Source organism: Protomyctophum bolini (genome assembly GCF_963924005.1).
Source record: "Protomyctophum bolini genome assembly, chromosome: 12".
In the NCBI taxonomy this organism is placed as follows: domain Eukaryota; kingdom Metazoa; phylum Chordata; class Actinopteri; order Myctophiformes; family Myctophidae; genus Protomyctophum; species Protomyctophum bolini.
Genome location: NC_137873.1, coordinates 13,959,180 through 13,979,642, shown reverse-complemented (window position 1 = coordinate 13,979,642; position 20,463 = coordinate 13,959,180). Strand labels below are relative to the sequence as shown.

Below are 20,463 nucleotides of genomic sequence, written 5' to 3'. Positions count from 1 at the left end.
CCCGGGCCCTAATATTTGTGTTCGCAGTAGGCCTATATCTTTCATCACTGTAGAAATAAGAAATACAGTTAAATATAAAATGTTCACTTAAAGACAGAGTATTTGACTTTTCCCTGTGTTAAGTGTTTACATAACATAACAATAACAATCAGCTAACCTCTTCAGTAACCATGGTGATTGTCAACCCTATAAATTATGTGATCCCAGGTGCATAACACAGTGAGAATAAGCACTTGATTTCCTTACAAACCCTGGCCATGTGGGCTTCTAAGCACCACCCGCACACATAGGATGGAGTGGTGAGCCATTATAAAATACAAGGTAACCTCACCTCTTGTGGCTTATTGCTTTATTCACATACAGTGCTTGTATGTGCTTCACATTCTTATCTGTATCCTCATCTGTGTGAAATTGTTGGGATTCTGTGGTGTCCCTTCTGCCAATTTTGTTTTGAATCAAATTTTTCTGGCAATTTCTTTAACTGTTTAGCGCAACAGGAGCAGTGAAACAAAATATTTTATTTAGTTTATAATATTCATAATCATACTTCACTGCCGACATATCTTTACTCAAATTGGTTCTCTAAAAGCACATGTTGACTCATACGGGGAAAGCCCTTTGCTTGTAGAGTTTGTGGTAAAAGCTAGTCAAAAGAGTGCTCTAAAAAGACACATGAGGACTCATGGGAAAAGGCACTTTTCTTGTACCATTTGTAGTAAAGGCTTTGTTGAAATAGGTAGGCCTACTCTGAAACAACACATGAGGAGTCATACAGATGAAAAGTCTTATACTTGTACAGTTTGTGGTAAAGGGTTTTACAGAGAAACAGAGCAGTATTTGGCAAGTTGTTTGGCTTTGCTCTTTGTCATGTCAGCTATAGTGTTAGGCATCATCGTCAGTTATATACATTTTATTGTGAAAGTGCAGACAGGACGTAACTTGTGTTTTTATTTTAGTTTAGCCTGATGCTTTCAAATTCTGTCTATGTTGAGTTTGACAGGCGGCAGCGTCGCAACGTCGACTGTAAAGACAACTCGGTATTTGCTTGTTTTATTATTTGATTAGGTGGATTGTCTTTGGTCGTGTAACTTGTGTTCACTCTCCTTCATTTATACCCTAAGCCTACAACATATGCGTACTGCAGAACTTAGGATAGCTTAGTTAGCTTAGCAGTTATATAGTTCAAACTGACTGTAGCCTAACTCAGAATTTGACATAATCTGCTCGGTGATAATAGTCTGCAGTTAACATAATATTCAAATCTTCTATTGTATAGCCGCTAAGATAGCTGGCCTAAAATGTAGGCCGTTCCAAATATGATATAGTTCTCAAAGTGGGTCCCCTTGAGGGAGTTCGAGGGGCATAAAAAGTGACAAAATGACATAAAAAGTCATGCATAAAGTCTGTTTAATCACTCTTTAACCTGATGTACATCGGCCCTATTTGAAAATAGTGATCTACAAGCTGTGTGAACACAGTGTGAACGATAGATCGGCTATATTCAATAAGAATTAGAAACACAAATGCTGTATGGGGGTATGGGAAATACATATTTAAATTTGGGGGTCACTGACAGAATATGGTTGCACACATTTTGTGGCTATAATGTAATCCTTTAGTTTTGTGTCTCTTTCTCTGTGAACCTCCTTGTTTCTGTCTCTGACCACCTCCTAATTTCAGTGGGTTGATTTTTGTCCTTACATTTAGCCTTCAATTATGGTACAACCCATGTCACAACCAGCCCTTCATTCCAGACCAGTGTGTTGAATCAAGTCTGCAGGTGAAAATGAGTTCTCCAGAACCAGTCGGGACCTTTTCTATTAAAGAGGAACCTGAAGATGACCTGGACATTGGTACGTTTTATTATCTATCCTTTCTTCTTTCAACGTTTACGGTAATTCTGTTTGGTTGTTATTAAGGCTATGGTTGACAGATCTCCATTTGTACACAGAATTCATCAGACTTTTTATTCTGCCTCTTTTGTTTAACCACATGTAAGCAAACGTCTGTGATCTCCGAGATGTTTTTAAGTAGGCCTATGCGTCCCGCGTCAAGACATTAACATTAAACTAACGTTGCGTCCAGGCCAGGGGACGCATGCTATCTCACCTAGACTAAACATGGCCATTGCTGAATGGTTAGAATGGTGCCACGGTCCCAAGGTTAGATTCTAGGCCTCTGCAAAGTGTCCCTGAGCAAGACACCGGCTGTTTTTGCCAGCAAATTTGAATCCGTTCCTCTAGACCTACTTGATTGATTGACATTTTTATTTCACAGTATTATGCACTATGCAGAATGGGTACATTTAAACGAAAATTATACAAAAACTGTGTGTGGACGACACCATGATTAAGCATTACACTTGTATACAACAGGGTCCACCATTTTCAATTAATCAGAACATTGACATACAAATATACACTTATATATTAAAAACAGGAAATCATCATATAAAGAAAGTAAAAAAGGGAAAAGGGGGTGTGGGGGGGACTCAGACTTTATTTACAGGGGCCAGTTTCGAATTGCAGCTGTCCAATAGGCCATTCCAGCCTATCAAATGGTCAGGGGTGAGGTGGGTTCGGGGAGTGAGGCCAAGTAGTAGTAACCTGACCAAACTAGCGATTGAAAACAAAGTGTTCCATAATTTAAGTAATGAAATGGTAATAAAATCAAATGTAAATTCCGCCCAAAACCGTGTTTGCTTCTATTGAGATTATATTTCACTGAACACATCAAACATGTCAGTCTCTTAAATCATTGAATCTCGTTGCCTTATTAATGATCCCTCCCATTCTCTTACGTAGAATATATTGAGCGATATGAAAGAGACCATGAAGGAGACTTCCCCGTACATTTGACACGCAAGTATTGCATTGTAAGAATACTTTTTTTTAACTATATATATATATTCTTTTTTGCCAATTGCTTCCCCCCCACACAAATGTCTTTGTTGTCATTGCTGTTGTATGCTACTGACTAACCTACAAGTGAGGATCCCCCACCGGAAGGAGAGCCGTAGCGCTAGATTGATTGATTGAATAGTCTATTAGACAGAATGTAAGCAGCAACAGAGTACAGTAAAACATATTACCAAAAAAAGCTGTAGGATTACCCACTATGACAATTATCACTCCCCACCGGGCTTCCTTCTACGGAACACAGGCCAATTGTGTAATGTTGCTATCTAGAGTAGACTATAGTACTGTAGACTCTCGACAAAGCTGGACTGCTGGATGCACCACGGTGGATTCAAACCCACAGCCTTTACAGTGGTGGACAGGCACTTTACCACTGCATCACCCAAGAGCAAGAATAATGGTTTGGATTCTCACTGCACACACACTACATGTTAAGTATTATTACTTAAATTCTTCTCATCTTGTTTAGATGGGAGCCAAAATCTGCGAGAACCCATGTCCAATTTGCAGGGATCCAAGCATCATCATCCACCATCAGGTCTGTTAATATCACAATTATAGCAATCCATGTTACTGGCATTCATTTGATCAATGTAAAAACAAGCACAACTCAATCTATTCAAACAACAGCAACAACAGCCTTGCACGTGGGTGCAAGGCTCAGCAAGACTGAATGTATATGAAAACAAAGAATATCCAGCACTCCAAAGTCCTTCTGGTACACAGGCGTATTTCGGCGTCAAGCCTTCTTCAGGGGGAATTCATTTCAAATAGTTCATATAGTTCATATAGACAAAAATGCTCTGATTGGTCACCCACAACTCTTTTTTGGTCTGGTTTCCAGGCTAGGTCCAGTGTATGAAAGACAATTTAACGATTTAACAATTTAACATTTAAATCTCTTCAACATGATTATTATTTTTTCCACAATTATCATCCCATACCTGAAGTGCAATGAGTTTGTGTACATTTTATGTTTTTCGTTCACGTTAAATAAAAACTTTTAACCAAAATCATATTCCTCATTCCACAGAATGTGAAGTTGTTAGAGCAGTTCATAAACCCAGATACTGGGATGGCGTATGACCACACTCACACAGGTATGTCAATTTATTAAAATTATATATTAACAAATTATATATTAAAATACATTAACAAATGGCTAAATGTCGAGAGTAAAGGGTACATTAAAGTGACAATTGAAGCTATTTTCACAATATTTATCTATGGCAAAGCGCCAGCAGTCTGCTGTCACCCAGGCGGATTTGTGCACTGGCTGCACCGCCCTCAGGGCGTCTTACTGGTAATAATAGTAATAACTAGAACTGAACTCTGTCGAGTGCCTACTTGCTTGTTGCACGGCCTACTAGTGCGCAAGTAGCGCGCAAGTACTGTCGACCACTACAAACTGTCAAATATCAGCTTCTCTGTGAAAGAACGTTTGAAATATTGAATTATTAGGTTAGCTATTTGCTACGTACCTAGTTTTTGGAGGTAAAAAAAGTAGTATTGTGAAGTATGGTAAAAGTTTCTATCTATAAAAGAAATACAGTTCTATCGAAGTGTCCTGGATCCCTTTTTAGTTTCTCAAAGAAAAATAAATCATCGATATCTGATGAAAGAAAATTATGAGTGACGGCTTTCGATGGTGACGTATATGTCGATCAGTGTCGGGTGGATTAAAGGAAATGCCTCTATGTAATTTGTAAGTTGATTAGCGATATACTGTGGTTACTTTGCGTATGCCCCGTTTGATGCGTATGTATCGTAGCAGCATATGACGTCAGGGTATAACTATAGTACAACTAGCTCTCAGTGATGACGTAATAAAGATGTGGATTAAAGGACCCAATGCCAGGGTGTAATTGGTTTCCGATGGTGACGTAATGGCAATATGTTTTAGTGTCAGGAGGATTAAAGGTAATGCCCCTATGTATACATGTATGTAATCTGACACCACTGCCATATCAAGCACAAGTAGTCATTACGTCATACGCTGGCACAGCGCATACACATCAAACGGCGACATACGCATCGAAGCACTGGACGAAAACTATTACTTGCGCGCTCTGCTCGCGCAAGTAATAATGTAACAATCTGTTCCCTACGTTCCCTAATGCAATTCCAATGGTAAGTTGTGTTGTGTTCACACCAAGAAGGAATGGCTGATTCATCCACGTCCACGCCCCCAAATGCTCCTATGTGTGATTGTGTGTCTCAAAGAACAATGTGATTATCTCAGCAGCCCTATTGAGAGAAAGGGAAATGGATTGATGCAGAACAATCAAACCTTTTCCCCCATTTTGTTTCTCTTTTAGGTCTGTGTATGCAACAACAAAAGAGACTAAACGAGGCAATTAACAGAGCACGGGACTATGGTATGTCTTCGTCTTCTTCTTGGTTTCCGACAGGCTGTGCTCTGAGATGTGTAATGCTGCCAAACACAGGCAATGTGTTTACTGTTTTATCCTACAGTTTAAAATACAGACCAGTAGAGTGGAGAAAGGTCAAGACTGCTCTTCCAATAATATAGAAAATTCAACTCTGCTGAATTATATTATAATATATTATAATATCATTATATTTGCGTATAGCGTTCGATTTCTGCGACGTGGCGAAGGCATATCTAATATGTGTTTGTTTTAAATCAATGGTTTCCCTGTTCTTCCATTGCTGAGTAGAGGGAGTCGAGACAGACTCGCCTCTGCTGCGCCAAGCAGACTGGCGCGTTCGTTTCCGTGTTTACAATACTTCTCCATTAAATACAACGCGCGCGTGCGTGCCTGTGTGTACACGTTAACACACCGCACACACACAATCCGGACTCCGGACACACAGCTCCTAGTGCCGTGCCAGCAGATCAGACACAGCGGCCATGCCTGGGGAAAGTGCTCACAGCACTGCAGGAAAATGCTACACTCCCTCTGCCAACCTGGGGAGTGCAACAGACTGACCTCACGCTTCCTCTATGCATGAGGAGTCCAAGCTTCTTTTCAGACGTATAGCACGTGGAAGGAACACGTTATTACAACCAGTTCCTTTGAGGCGCGGAATTGGTTTTTTTTTTTTACACCTGTAACAACTAGTTTTAATTTTGGTTTTCAGAATTTGCATTGTCGATGTGGTCAGCTTTCTGTGGCATTGATTCAGAATATAATGATATGCACGCTCGACTCTGCCACCTCCCCCTCACAACAACGGATAACCATGCCTGCATCTTATGTTTATTTTCATTTCTCAATTCTGATCAAATGACGACGAGCAATGCCCATTAATGTTCCTCTCTTCCAGGCTTTCTACCCTTTAAGATTCCTAATGTGGAATTCACAGAAGACTCCTTCACATCACCACCTCCATGTCTGAACTCCTCTGGTGAGACTACTTGTTTGCGCTGTGTGTGCCAAAGTATAAAACAGACATTGAGTCGGCATTGAGTCGTTTATCCCCTTCAATAATACCAATTGGTATTCATGATGGAATGAGCAATACAGCTAAACGTGTGGGTAGGGCCCCCGGAAATTTGATTGGCACCTGAGCATGGGTCCTGCAACATTGACAGTCTGTGGTACCGTTGTGAAAATCTTGCCTGTAAATGTCTGGAAGAAAGCATACGGTTCCTTCTTCTTGGAGTGTTGTCTTACTTTGACTTCACCAGTCTCACAGAACTTGGTCTAATGTTAGGAAATGGTACCAGGTCTGACACCAAGTAAATGCTGCCATCATGCGTAACGGAACAGCAGCTCCCAATCGCCATATTCCATGAGCCTTATACTGAAGGGTCAAAGGTGGCATCTTTCCATGGAGGCTGTGTTGCTGCTTGGAGCATACATAAACTCAGCAAAGTTGCAGGACCCATGCTCGGGTACCAGTCACACTGCCAACAGAAGGATGTTAGGGGATATTGGCAACTCTTTGGGAGGCACGACCCACACGTTTAGCTGTGTGGCTCATTCCACGATTACACAATATTTACAAGTTGTACCTCATTGTAAAGGTGACTAGCGAATCATCACGATATAAATAGGAATAATGGCCCAAAGTTAATCTAACCATAATGACGGATAACTAACTACTTATGTTCTACTACTCTGATCCTCTACTACTACTACTACTAATAATAATAATAATAATAATAATAGCATAATAGTTAAGCCATTTCTCATATATTTTGCCTAGTCTTCCTGCACCTCCCTGTGTGTAAAAAGAAGATTTCCCCTGAGATGCAGAAGTGGAGCCCCAGGCAGGTCCAGGAAGAACCAGAGCCTCCACGGATCAAAGAAGTACAGGAGGAGCTACTTCAAAGACTAGAGGATGCTGATGGGTCAACATCGACGTTACTAACAGTGAAAAGTGAAAATGATGATGAAAACAGAGACACAGAGCCTGTAGCCAGCACCTCAACGGAACACATGAAAACACAAGCTTATGTAAAGAACTGGGTACCATCACAACCAATTAGTGATGACCAGCTCCTCTCTTCACACGGTTCTGAATCTGACACTGAAGACCGTGATGAGTGGGAGGAGACTAGGGAAGATCAGTTGGGCTTAAACACACTGATATCACACAATACCCAACATGTGGAATCACAACAAATCTCGAGCAACAAGCTGTTCCAGGACCTGGGATTATCAAAAGAAACTCACTCCATGAGGAGTCACACAGAGAAGAAAAGTTATAGTTGTACCTTTTGTGGGAAAGTCTTTAAACGGAGGGGACATCTGAACAGGCACACAATGACTCATACAGGGGAAAAGCTGTTTAATTGTACAGTTTGTGGTAAAATGTTTAATCGAACAGGACATCTGAAGACACACATGATGATTCATACAGGGGAAAAACCCTTTACTTGTGCAGTTTGTGGCAAAGGCTGTGTTCACATGGGTCATCTAAAACAACATATGAGGACTCATACGGGGGAAAAGCCCTTTACGTGTTCAGTGTGTGGCCAAGGTTGTGTTCACATGGGTCAACTAAATACTCACATGAGAACACATACAGGGGAAAAGCCCTTTACGTGTAAAGTATGTGGCAAAGGCTTTGGTCAAATGGGTAATCTAAATACACATATGCAGACCCATAAAGGGGGAAAGAACGTTTAGTTAATTTTTTGGTAGACACAATATAATTGGTCAGCAGATTATTAATAGAAATATTAAAAAACCGGATGAACAATATAAAATTGGTCACATATTGGTATTGCCAGATTCTTAATTTAAAAATCAAAATCGTGCCGATGTCAAAATAATGCAACTTAATAGCTCCAATTATGTTGATACGTTTATGTGTTCATTGAATTGCATTACTAGGTACCCAAAGACAGCTGCTTGTCTCTTAATTGTCCCTCCCTCCCTCCCCCTCCTTTCACACAGACTAGGAAGGAGCATTCCACTGTAGCGCAAACTCTTAGCACAAAGTTCTTACCGATCCATACAATCCACAATTGTCAGAGAGCGTTTCTTATAAATGTTAAATTAGATTTGAGCCGTGATGGTGCTGTGAATTATATATATTTTTTACACAAATGTGCATATTGCCTCGGTTTGAGTTGACATGAAAGCAGTGGTGTAATCACATGCACGTACGTACACGTGCACACACCTATACTGTACATGTGCGAATGCGCACAGAACAGCTGATAGCCTAGTGCACAGGTTATCAACTGATTGTGAACAAGGGACCACAACCCTGACTTAGCATCAACCTAGGGACCACAGTTGTGTTGGGTGGGGATATGGGCTAAGATTAGTGCTTTTGTATCACTTTGAGCTCCCATGTGTATACAACATCCCACTGTTTCTCAACCAACTGACCAATTGACCATTGACTACTAATAATTTCCTAATAATAATGACTCAACCAGACAATATGGTGCACTTCCCCCACTTGAGAACTCCCCTTTTCTGTTGAATTTCTTGACCTCCAACTTGTCAGTAAATGACTACATGGACGGTCATCATAGGTCACCAGGTAATTTATTGGTGTATGTTAAACATCAACAAATCCTACATTACTAAATGTATGGTCAGGGACCACATGCAATACCTCCACAAATCGCCAGTGGTCCACGGACCACCTGTTGAAAAGTTTGCTTTGGACGAATCTCTTCTTCGATGGAGAAGGAGGCATTCTTGTTGCATGCAAACAGAACTGAACACCACAGAACCAGGAGCCATACTGCTGTGTTGCTTTAATTACTGTGTATTAATTACTGTACGTTCAGGACAGGTAAAGAGTTAAACCTATATTGTAATGCAAAGTAGCCATTTTATTTGGGTACTTGCCAGTGGTCATGAATCTTTGGGGGCTCGCTAACCACCAGTAAACCTGTAACCATGTAACCACTGGATGAGTTGGGTACTTGATGCGTCCTCTCTTCTCTTTTAACCCATTTAGACCTGAGCCAATTCTAAATTATTTAAATGATTAAATGCATGTAATAAAGGGTTAACTAGATTTTAGTAGATGTTTGCTGTGTATCATGGCACATACGTTAAGTTCTAGGTGTCATTATAGTTTGATTACCTAATTCACATCAGGGCTCGCCACAGCAGATCACATTTGTTGTCTGCATAATTTGATTTGGCGTTTGTGCAGGGCTCCCCTAGCTAAGCCTGTCTTCCCAGAAAATTGACAAGAGAAAAACATATATTTTTCTCTCTGTTTCTGCCTGGAACACGTTAAAATGGTTACAACAGTCTTAGGGCCGATTCATACTCCTATTTTACCGCTGTTTCGGCGAAATGATTTCGGCTCGTCAGAAATTTTCAGTAGCACCGAAGAGACGACTTTAGGACGGTACCCGCCCCCCTGAACCTCAAATGACGTCACATTGTAGGCTCTAGTCTACAGAGTCGAACCGACTTTTATTCGGCTCTAAAATAGAAGTATGAATCGGCCCTTAGATTCAGTCAGCAGCTTATACAAGCATGTGTGTAAAAGCTACATACTGTAAATACTGGCTGTCAGTTAGTGCTGCAGTACTACAAGCTACTAGTTAGTTAATTATTTCAGTTTCTTTCAACTGCAGATTCACACACCTGAAACTAACTAATCATGTATGTCTGCAGTTATTTGGCTGATGGTCTATTCCCCTTAAAGAAATTGCACATGTCCATATTCAATTATTCATGAAAATTATGTCCATATGCTGCATAACAGCTGAGGGGAATAAATAACCTTTTGATGTTTGCAGGGTTCCTTGCATATTGCTGCCTCTCATTGCCAGGCGTAGGACTGCCCGTGACTTTTGCACAATGAACCACTATTCAGTCAGAGAGACGTCAATGAAACCTTACTTGGTGATCCTGCTACAATAACCTTAAATTTGTACCTCCTGTTGTTGCTGAAATATTCTATTTTTCTATGAATACAAAATAAAACACAATTAAATGAAAACATTGAATGTGTGTGCGTTTGTGCTCACTGTTTTCACTGGTATTTGATTAAATACCTAAAATATAATAATCACAACACACTTCTGTTGTAGTTTGGCAGTGAAGTGATTTTCCATAGAAATAGCCTATTCTGCAGTAGATCGCTTAACAAAGTCCTATGAGCTAACCGGACCAAAATCAAGCCCGGGTTTAAACTGGGATCCTTGTGGTTCCCACTTGGTCACTATACCCCTGAGGCCTGAGCCACTGCCGCCCCCTGGAATGGAAGAGGTCCATCAGTCAACTTTGAGGCTTAATCATTTTGGCCAGGAGTACGCTGAGCTGTGGATATTGCTCTTGTCTTCCTGTTTACGTACTGTATGTAAGGCTGTCCCCAAACATTCAAGGTTGCGTATATGCGTTCGATTTCTGCGACGTGGCGAAGGCATATCTAATATATGTTTGTTTTAAATCAATGGTTTCCCTGTTCTTCCATTGCTGAGTAGAGGGAGTCGAGACAGACTCGCTTAAGAGAAGTTTGCAATATTGTATTAACAATATTGCAAATATAAGGTTCTGAATAACAAACTTTATTTAATTGTCTTAATATTGTTTAAATAATAAATAAATAAATAAGACTATTTTCAAAAGGGAAAACTGTTATTATATTATTATTGTTAAGTGAATACATTATCTGTTCAAGTTTAAGCTTTTAACATTAAAATATCATGTGGTCCTCGACTTGGACCACTTTTTTAAAGGTCATATTTTCATGACCCTTTGTCATAGATGCTTACTCATCATTTCAATTGATATCAGTTGCACACCGCCTCCACCATGGGGCGAAAGGCATTAACTAGGGCAACAGTCCCTGGATCCTTTAATGCGCGTGCGTGAAAACATATTTACCCGGACGACCCGGAAGTAAGAGCGTGTAGTTTTTTCATGGTGTTGTAGGAAGAAGGTGTCGATGCAACATGTCTCTTAAAGGAGGTAAAATGTATCAAATTGAGTCTGTACGGCTGTCTATAAATGAACACCTGACGTCGGTGGGAGAGGAGATATTGTGTGTTTTGGAAAAACAAAGTGATGTTTGTTGTGTGAAGATCGTCAGCGTGTTTGTCAGCGAGCGTCTCAGTTTGGCTACAGAGTTCATATTCAAGCTCTTCCAGAGAGAGATAAAGACACTAGAAACTCTGCTGAAGAGACGAAACAAACTGCTAGACGTTGGTGTTGACATGGACATCCATACGACTGCAGGTTGGTAAACACAGGGTTACAGACAGTACGTTCATCAGGAGGTGTGTGTGTGTGTGTGTGTGTGTGTGTGTGTGAGAGACTGTGCGAATTGCAGCCACCTGTAAGTGCTCTTTTAGAGCGGTTTTGAATGAGAGTAGGAATTCACATTTGATTGAAAATTTTATTAACAGTTTGTAGAATGGGTAGAGTACAGTTCAACGAATGTACAGATCGATACAAAATCTGCTATTATAGGAATGGGATAAACCATAAAAAAGCACTAAGACTCATGTTTACATCAGGGTCCTCTACTTTTAATTCAGAAGACACATACAGATATATACAATTCTATGCAAAAAAGGAAATCATATACATGGTTAGAAAATTAGATAAGATATTACATTTGCTCATGCTCTCATATGACGTAAATTCTCCAAATCTCCATTCATTGTCAATGGGAGTTTAATCTTTGTGTAGGACAAAAATAGCCCATTTGCTCACATGTAAATTCTCCTTTTATTGTCGATGGGAACTTTGTGTAGGACGAATATAGGGGGCGGGGGACTTTTAGTGTTTTATGGACCATGGAGACCATGGAGCTAAATAATGATTCAGAAGCTGTGTTTATGTTCACTCTTCCATTGGAATGAAAAGACTCCACCCACTCCACACAGATACAGGAAGTAAGCCGGAGATGGCATGTTTCCGTCTTTGGTACCACACACACACACACACACACACACACACACACACACACACACACACACACAAAGAGACAAGCCCTCTTCCAAACGGCTTGCTCGTTATACAATAGGGAAACAATATAAAAATATATATATCTCATCCAATGAGAGACAAAAACACTTTGAGTTGCTGTGCTAATGCTACCTCTTCTCTCCTCCTTCTGTGTCTGTTTGTAAAGAGGTTTCCCCTGAACCTGAGGAGAGGAACTCCGCTCTGGTACAGGAGGAACCACAACCTCCACATATTAAAGACGAACAGGAAGAGGCTGATGTGTCATTGACATTACTGCATAGGAAGACCAGCTGTGAAACTCCCTCAGGTAAAAAATAAATTCACTTTCACATTCAGTAGATCCTGTGATATGTTGTGGCCAGTTGTAATTTCCTGGGGTCTAGTAGGACTATAGTAAATAATACAAAAAATGTATTGCTATAAAATTGTCTAAAACAATTCATGTTTAGCCCCATGTCCGAATGTTTGACCCAGTCTTTTAGTTCTACTGGATCTCTTGTCCTCTAGTCCAGGGGTTCTCAACATTTTTGGCTGGGAACCCCTGGAAATGCTTTGGCCATGACTCGTGACCCCAGCCCCCCTCCCCACCGAAATACAAATTGACCGCTACAATAACCTTAATAATAGAGAGAATACATCTAACTATAAATGCACCACGTCTCTGTCTGTGTATGTGCGTGTGTACAGTTGTAATGCACGTAACTCGAGAACCGTTTGCCCCACTGACACACGTGTTCCACACCCCCACAGGGAGTGCAGTACCCGGCCTTGAGTCGGTGGCATACACCGTTGTCCACAAACACCACAGAAGGCTCTGGTCAGGCTCTGCAAGTGGAGCAATTTACAGCCTCTGCCTCAGCCAATTGATTGCCATGGCAACCCCACACCTGCCAATTGATTACTTAACCAGTCCACTTTTCACAGTCAGTTTGCACTCTTCAGGCACAGGCAGACAGACACAGAGATCTCCATGTACAGTATGGGCACAAAAGGGACACAGACAGATAGTTAAAATGGGTGCTATGACAAGTTGACAACGGGTATTATTAGGTTCCCAAGTTGTATTGTTCTCAAGTAGACCGGTGGCCGACGGGCACATACAGGTCTAGTCATAAATAAATACTGAAACCAGATATAATTATTAAGGAAAGTGTATGCATGTACTATGTGTACAATGGAAACAATTAATTTCCATTTTCCAGCCATTCAGTTGCAATAGAATTTTTCTTTCCCTTTTTTTGTGTGAAAATAATCTGGGGACCCCCCAAAATAAATTTGCTTTGATTGAATAATTGATTGAACATGTACGTTGTACTATGATTTGATTTGGGTGTGTCCTAAATAAAGTGTTAGTGTTGATTATCGTGTATTTATCTAATTATAGTAAACTAATGTTTCAAGTTTACACATGGGGTGCATACTTTTAGTTTAGACTAGTCATTGGTTAGACATGGGTTAAGTTAGGTTTAGGTGTGCTGCCCTGTGGGAGGTGAGGGTTTGAGATAGGTTGTAGTTGTAGGACTAATGACTGGTCTAACCAATGACTAGTCTAAACCAAAAACTGTCTAAACTAAGTACTGCACCCGTTTACACATACAAATGAATTACACAATATTCCACACAAACACTTTATTTAGAACACACCCAAATCAAATCATATTACAGCGTACATGTTAATTTGTTCAATCAATTATTCCATCAAAGCAAACAGCATAAACAATATTAGTTTGCCTTTTCTACAAAAAAAGTTACAGTTCTCTTGTATCACACGCACATGCACACCATACAAATGAGAATGTCAAACTTTGTCTCTTAAATCAATTGAATCTTGTTGCCTTACTAATGACCCCAATTATCTTATGTACTAGAATATAATGAGTGCTATGGAAGAGACCACGACGGAGGCATCCTTCCACAGATGACACGCAAGGTTTGCATTGTAAGAATACATTGTTTAGATTCAACATACATGTTTTATGTTAGCAGAATATTTGATGGAGTTACCAATTCTCCTGTGATGTTTAGATGGGAGGCAAAATCACTGAGAACCCATGTCCACTTTGCAGGGATCCAAGCATCATCATCCACGCTCAGGTCTGTTCATATCACAATTACTGCAATCCACGTTGATGTCATTGTTTTTAACCACATTAACCCCAGTGTCCCTAATTATTTTGGGCATGTCTTTATAGTCAATTCTCTTGCCTAGACATACGTCATGTCCTAGTATGAGTGAATAGCGGAAGGGAATCAACGTGATGTGATTCCTTGTTTGACCCCGCAAAATAAAATGCACATTTATATTTGAAAATAGTGCTTAAAGGGATAGACCACTTTGGTAGAGGTTTAGGTTCTGTAGTAATTTGCCATGATGTAAATCCAAAGGTCGATGTCAAAAGGAAGCACATTTTGAATTATACATTTCTAGTCAATGAAGCATTTATTTTTGTCTTGCCCACCTTTGGAGTTACATCATGGCAAGGCAACTGGACAACCCAAACATCTATGTGGTCAAAGCCTCACGATATAAACCTTTATGAATACATTTAAATTCTGTCCATTCTGTATGGTATGTTAATACATTATTAGTTATATAACTGGGGGGGTGGTTGTCTTTAGTCTCCTTGCTTTTCTATTGAGACATTTAGATCGTGCCAAAGGTCTCACCTAGACACAATATCAAAGATTCAATTGATCTCCCGAGCCACCAGCTCTATTGGTGGTAAAAGAAAATGGCAGCACTTGAGGTAGAAGAATCAAGTTACATATAGTGCTGATTTAACTGTGCATACTGTGTATGCGATGTGCATACATCAAACCATCCATGGACATCCTAGTATGAACATGCAGTGCAATGAGTCTGTGTACATTTTATGGTTTCCCTTCCCGTTCACATACTGTATTTGGTTTTTAACCTAAATCATTTTCCTCATCCCACAGAATGTGAAGTTATTGGAACAGTTCATGAATCCAGACACTGGGGTGGTGTATGACCACACTCAAACAGGTACACCAACATTCTTAATACATTTTAACATTTTATCAAACATTAACAAATGGCTAAATGTTATGAGAGCAAGGTGAATAGATTGAAGAACAATCAACCATTTCCCCTCATTTTGTTTATCTTTTAGGTGTATGCATGCAACACCAGAAGAGACTAAATAAGGAAATGAACAAAGCTCGAAACTATGGTACATCATGTTGCAATGCACATTACAGGCTCCAACATTAAAGGACAACTTCACATCCTCACTAATAGTCATGGTGAAACGGTGCCATTTTTGAGGGGCGCTATTCCCTCCTATGCCCAGCTTTGTGTGTCTGTATGTACCCCATAGCGATGATTTGATTGGCTGAGCACCCCATAGTGATGATTTGATTGGCTGAACAATGCTGTATTGAGGACAGAAAAGTGAAGATGCGAATTGTGATTGGCCGAATGACAGAAAAGTGTGGACGCCAAATGTGATTGGCCGGAATGTGATGATGTATGATAAGAGCGCCCCTCACTTCACACAAGTGTGATTTTTCCCTACTCTGTTTGTGTCACAGAGGAGGGCTTTGGACACTTCAGAAAACCGCCTACCAGTGACATCATCACAGATTTTCTTCTCAAACAAGATTTTGTTTTTTTGTGTTAATTTGTATTAACGAGATAACTATGGCTGCCATTAGCATATTAACTTTCTAGGAATAGAAAGCATGCAGTTTCTGTTAGCTTGGATTCCCCATCGATGATGTCACTGATAGGCAGGTTTCTGAACTGTCCACAGCCCTCATCTGAGGGAGTAGTAGACAAAAATGGTACCCTATCATGTGCATTATTGAGGACCAATTATATGAAGATCGGTTAAAAGCATATGTTGGTATATGGTAAGTACATATTTTTAACAGTGGGGTATATGTTGTCTACTGCATTGTATTTTTACTACCACAATGGATCTCCACCCTCTCTTCCAGGCTTTCTACCCTATAAGATTCCTAATGTGGAATTCACAGAAGACTACAATACCCACCATGCAGTGGGAACCACACCACCTCCCCCATGCCTGAACTCTGGTGAGCTGCCCGGTTTATACTTTGTGCAGAAATATAAAATAGTGGTTAATCAATTTGTTGATTTCAAAAGCTTAAAAAAAAGGGTGTCAAATATTTGTTTTGACTGGTTGGTCAATCTAATATAACTAGTCCTTACCCGTTCTGAATATATGAACAGCAAATGATGTTCAGTGTGGGTAATGCAATGTAATAGATCACATTACTGATAGGGGGGGAATTGTTTACAGATGGTCTTGGGAAGTTGGGTTGGGCACAAAAGTAGTTCTTTATATAATCAGGTTAAGAATTAGATGTTTTGTGTGATTTAAAAATGTGTCCGTTAGCACGCAACAACAACAGGGTTTAAGTCCACACGGACAGGGAACATGCCCCGTCCAACTGTCAGAGCTGATTTTCAGGTGTCTGTGCCACGCAACCCCCGCTAAATTATTAGATAGATAGCTCACTTCGTAGCTATGATCCCCAACTTTCATATTAAATATAATAATAAAAATAAAATAATAATAATATAATAAATATGGCTGCAATCAGCGATAAGACGCACGCGGGTGTTTTCACCCCTCAACTGCTTCTGACAGACATACTAGGGCTTGGAACATGCATCCAGCAAGCCCAACACAGACTGTAGTCACTTTGAGTGACACCACACGAAGCCACGGGTGACCATGTAGGGTATGTTGGACATTACTATTACAAATCCTACCCCAAACCTAAACATAACCGCAAGCACGACGCAATGCATGTCAGACCAAAGCAAACTTTTCTTCATCCGCAAAAAAAGTTATTTGTGGTGGGCACAGAAATTATGGCGTGAGCAGGATTCGAACCCAGGAGGTATGAATTATTAAGTCTATTCCATGTCTCGCATGCCCTGCCTCCCTCCCCACCCTCAATACAAATTGACCGCTATAATAGAAAATACATCATATATATATACTGAAACCAGATATAATCATTAAGGAAAGTTTATGCATGCACTATGTGTACTAGGTAAACTCTCAATTTCCATTTTCCGTGTGAAGTGAGGGGCGCTAATGATGGGTGATGTAATGGTGATGTAAAACAAACGTTGCCAACACAAACGCCATTAACAATTAAGATACTTAAACGACACATTATGACGTTCATTTTCCATTTATTGTCAATGTTCAAACTTTGAGCTATAGACAAACATTAAACCTGTGTATAGGAGGGGATAGCGCCCTAAAAAAAGAAAATCATCTGGGGACCCCCCAAAATAATTTTGGGTCCCCCCCCCCGAGGGGTCGCGACCTACATGTTGAGAACCCCTGGCCTAACGAGCCATGCCTCGAGCTTTCTGCCAGAATGCTTTTCCAGAGTCTATAACATTAAAACACTCCCAACTCATGTAAATAAAAAGGAAAAACCCCGCCCAGTAAGGAAAAACGGTACGGGAGGGGTTTGGGGTCCCCTCCCATATTTCTCAGAGATATAGCTCAGGCAAAATTTCACCCAACAACCAATAAGACAGTAAGAAGAATCACACCCGTGTGAACTGAGCAGTGCAGGCTGCTCAACAACACCGCTGGCCTGCTGCAGTTATAGTGCTCAGTGTGAATGGCCCTTTTAGGCAGCTCAACAGTGCCACTTTAGGTCACCACATTTGGCTTTTGTCCAAACGATGCATGTGTTATGCCTGTTCAAAGTGCCTGTTATATATATATATATATATATATATATATATATATACACACACACACACACACACACACACACACACACACTTCTACTGGGATTTCACTGGAATGGTCCCTAGAGGCATGAGTTATGCAATTGGAGTAAGATTGGTTTCAGGGCTATTTGGCATTTCAAACGTTTAGTGGTTTTATCTTCTTCCTAGACTTCCTGCACCTCCCTGTGTGTATAGAGGATGTTCCCCCTGAACAACAGGAGTGGAGCTCCAGTCTGGTCCAGGAGGAACCAGAGCCTCCGCAGATTAAAGATGAACAGGAGGAGCTACTGCAAAGACCAGAGGAGGCTGATGGCTCAATGTTAACAATTCTGGCTGTGAAAAGTGAAGATGACTATTATGAAAACAGAGAGACAGAGCCAGTAGCCAGCACCTCAACTGAACACATGAAAACACAAGCTTATGTAAAGAACTGGGTAGCATCACAACCAACTAGTGATGAGCTCCTCTCTTCACACTGTTCTGAATCTGATACTGAATATGATACTGAAGACGGTGATGAGTGGGAGGAGACCAAGGAAGATCAGTCAGGTGTAGACACACTGGAATCCCACAAGACACAAAATGTTAAAGGAAACGCAGAGAATAACAATTTTAGTTGTACAGTGTGTGGCAAAATGTTTAATCGAAAGGCACATCTGAAGAGGCATACAGCGGCTCATGCAGGGCAAAAGCTATTTACTTGTACCGTTTGTGGTAAAATGTTTCATCAAAATGCTAATTTGAAGACTCACATGATAATTCATACAGGTGAAAAGCCCTTTAGTTGTACAGTTTGTAGCAAACTGTTTAATCAGATGTCCCTTCTGAAGAGGCATTTACTGGTTCATACTGAGGAAAAGCTGTTTAGTTGTACAGTTTGTGGTAAAACATTTAATCGAAAGGCGAGTCTTAAGAGGCACACAATGACTCATACAGGAGAAAAGCTGTTCACTTGTACAGTTTGTGGTAAAATGTTGAATCGAAAGGATCATCTGAATTCACACATGAAGATTCATAAAGGGGAAAAGCCCACTAATTGTACACTTTGTGGCCAAGGCTGTGTTCACATGCGTCATTTAAAGCTATTTACTTGTACAGTTTGTGGTAAAATCTTTAATCGAAAGGAACATCTGAAGACTCACATGATGCTTCATACAGGGGAAAAGCCCTTTACTTGTACAGTTTGTGGTCATGGCTGTGTTCACAGGGGGCAACTAAATAAGCACATGAGAACTAAGCACATGACAACTCATGCAGGGGGAGAAAGTATGTAGTTGGCAAATGCTCTTTTCTTTAGATGCATTTTTGTCTTTTGATATGAGGCTATGTTACAGTAGCATACAAGTGAAAAAAATGGGGCGAGGAGCAGCCTTGGCGCTGAGGGTGGTGTTATATATATATATATATATATATATTTTTTAATAATATACATTTTATATTTATGTATAAAAAAAAATTCCATCATACTTGCAATGCAATATCACACAGATACATGTATGATGATCAAGTATGTATGATATCCAGGATGACAATGACGGGACAAGCAATACTAAAGAAAAGGAATCACACAACCTTGCAATCTTAACACGACAACATACAATAAACACAATTATCTCTGTTCTTATCTATCAACCTTTTTTGAGGGGTGCTAGCCCCTCCTACAGTATGCCCAGCTTTGTGTGTATAGCGATGATTTGATTGGCTAAGCAATGTGTTTACCCCATACTGCCCATAGTGATGATTTGATTGGTTGAGCACGGAATGTGATTGAGCCCCTCACTTCACACAAGTGTGATTTTTTTATTTCCATCGCTTTATTTGTTTTCCTTGTATCATTTTTACCTGCAGTTCATAGGTTACTGGTGAAACTATTTGAGCACCATTGTCTCTTCCACATTCTGTCAGGGTTTGAAAAAGTACATTAATTAATTTCATTAATTATATGCATGCTGTGCTGACTAATTCTAGTAGTGCTATTTGTGTAGATGTTGGCTGCGTATCGCTCACATATAGATAGGCGTCAGTGAGGCAGGTGACATAATTTAGTTTAATTACCTGTTTAGAATTTACACATTTTTGAGGGGCTCTAGCCCCTCTGCTCATACCGTATACAGCTTTTGTCCACACACGTTTCATATTTGCCATTGACAATGAAAGGAGAAATGAGGTCATATGGGGCCATTGTGCCTCAAATATGACGTAGCCTACATTTGTGGCCACACAAACATTAATGCCATTGACATTTGACGATGAAGGGAACATTATGTCGTATGTAGGCGAGCAAATTGGCTAACCATTAACCAATCACATATATTCAGTTGTTCATGGGATGATGAGTATAATAATAAGAGCCCCTCACCTCCTTAGAGTATATACTCTAAGCTCACCTCACACGGGTGTGATGTTTATGTCTGGGAGT

General features: G+C 40.3%; 2 protein-coding genes across 3 annotated transcripts; both read left to right on the top strand.

Annotated features, from left to right (window-relative positions):
• Positions 1 to 993: 993 nt before the first annotated feature.
• Positions 994 to 7,382, top strand: LOC308326340 (small ribosomal subunit protein mS40-like). The gene is made up of 8 exons (XM_080779146.1): positions 994 to 1,037; positions 1,708 to 1,853; positions 2,805 to 2,875; positions 3,388 to 3,456; positions 3,952 to 4,018; positions 5,237 to 5,296; positions 6,210 to 6,290; positions 7,145 to 7,382. Exons 2-8 carry the CDS (start codon positions 1,787 to 1,789, stop codon positions 7,234 to 7,236), a joined length of 507 nt encoding a protein of 168 aa, XP_080635272.1. The 5' UTR covers positions 994 to 1,037; positions 1,708 to 1,786; the 3' UTR covers positions 7,237 to 7,382.
• A 3,871-nt stretch (positions 7,383 to 11,253) lies between these two features.
• On the top strand, positions 11,254 to 19,577 carry LOC308325008 (uncharacterized protein). 2 transcript variants are annotated; one of them, XM_080777388.1, is made up of 8 exons: positions 11,254 to 11,554; positions 12,456 to 12,596; positions 14,158 to 14,219; positions 14,315 to 14,383; positions 15,230 to 15,296; positions 15,424 to 15,483; positions 16,253 to 16,351; positions 18,213 to 19,577. In XM_080777388.1, exons 1-8 carry the CDS (start codon positions 11,272 to 11,274, stop codon positions 19,316 to 19,318), a joined length of 1,887 nt encoding a protein of 628 aa, XP_080633514.1. In that variant the 5' UTR covers positions 11,254 to 11,271; the 3' UTR covers positions 19,319 to 19,577. The 2 variants fall into 2 exon arrangements, with proteins under 2 accessions (XP_080633514.1, XP_080633513.1); XM_080777387.1 differs by having other exon boundaries at positions 14,158 to 14,228.
• Positions 19,578 to 20,463: the final 886 nt, after the last annotated feature.

Excerpts from the sequence above, each read along its gene's own strand:
- LOC308326340 (XM_080779146.1), top strand. The coding sequence starts at position 1,787 with ATGAGTTCTCCAGAACCAGTCGGGACCTTTTCTATTAAAGAGGAACCT. Across the intron at positions 1,854-2,804 it reads TGAAGATGACCTGGACATTG|AATATATTGAGCGATATGAA; the intron begins GTACGTTTTATT and ends TCTCTTACGTAG. Across the intron at positions 3,457-3,951 it reads GCATCATCATCCACCATCAG|AATGTGAAGTTGTTAGAGCA; the intron begins GTCTGTTAATAT and ends CTCATTCCACAG.
- LOC308325008 (XM_080777387.1), top strand. The coding sequence starts at position 11,272 with ATGTCTCTTAAAGGAGGTAAAATGTATCAAATTGAGTCTGTACGGCTG. Across the intron at positions 11,555-12,455 it reads GGACATCCATACGACTGCAG|AGGTTTCCCCTGAACCTGAG; the intron begins GTTGGTAAACAC and ends CTGTTTGTAAAG. Across the intron at positions 16,352-18,212 it reads TCCCCCATGCCTGAACTCTG|ACTTCCTGCACCTCCCTGTG; the intron begins GTGAGCTGCCCG and ends TCTTCTTCCTAG.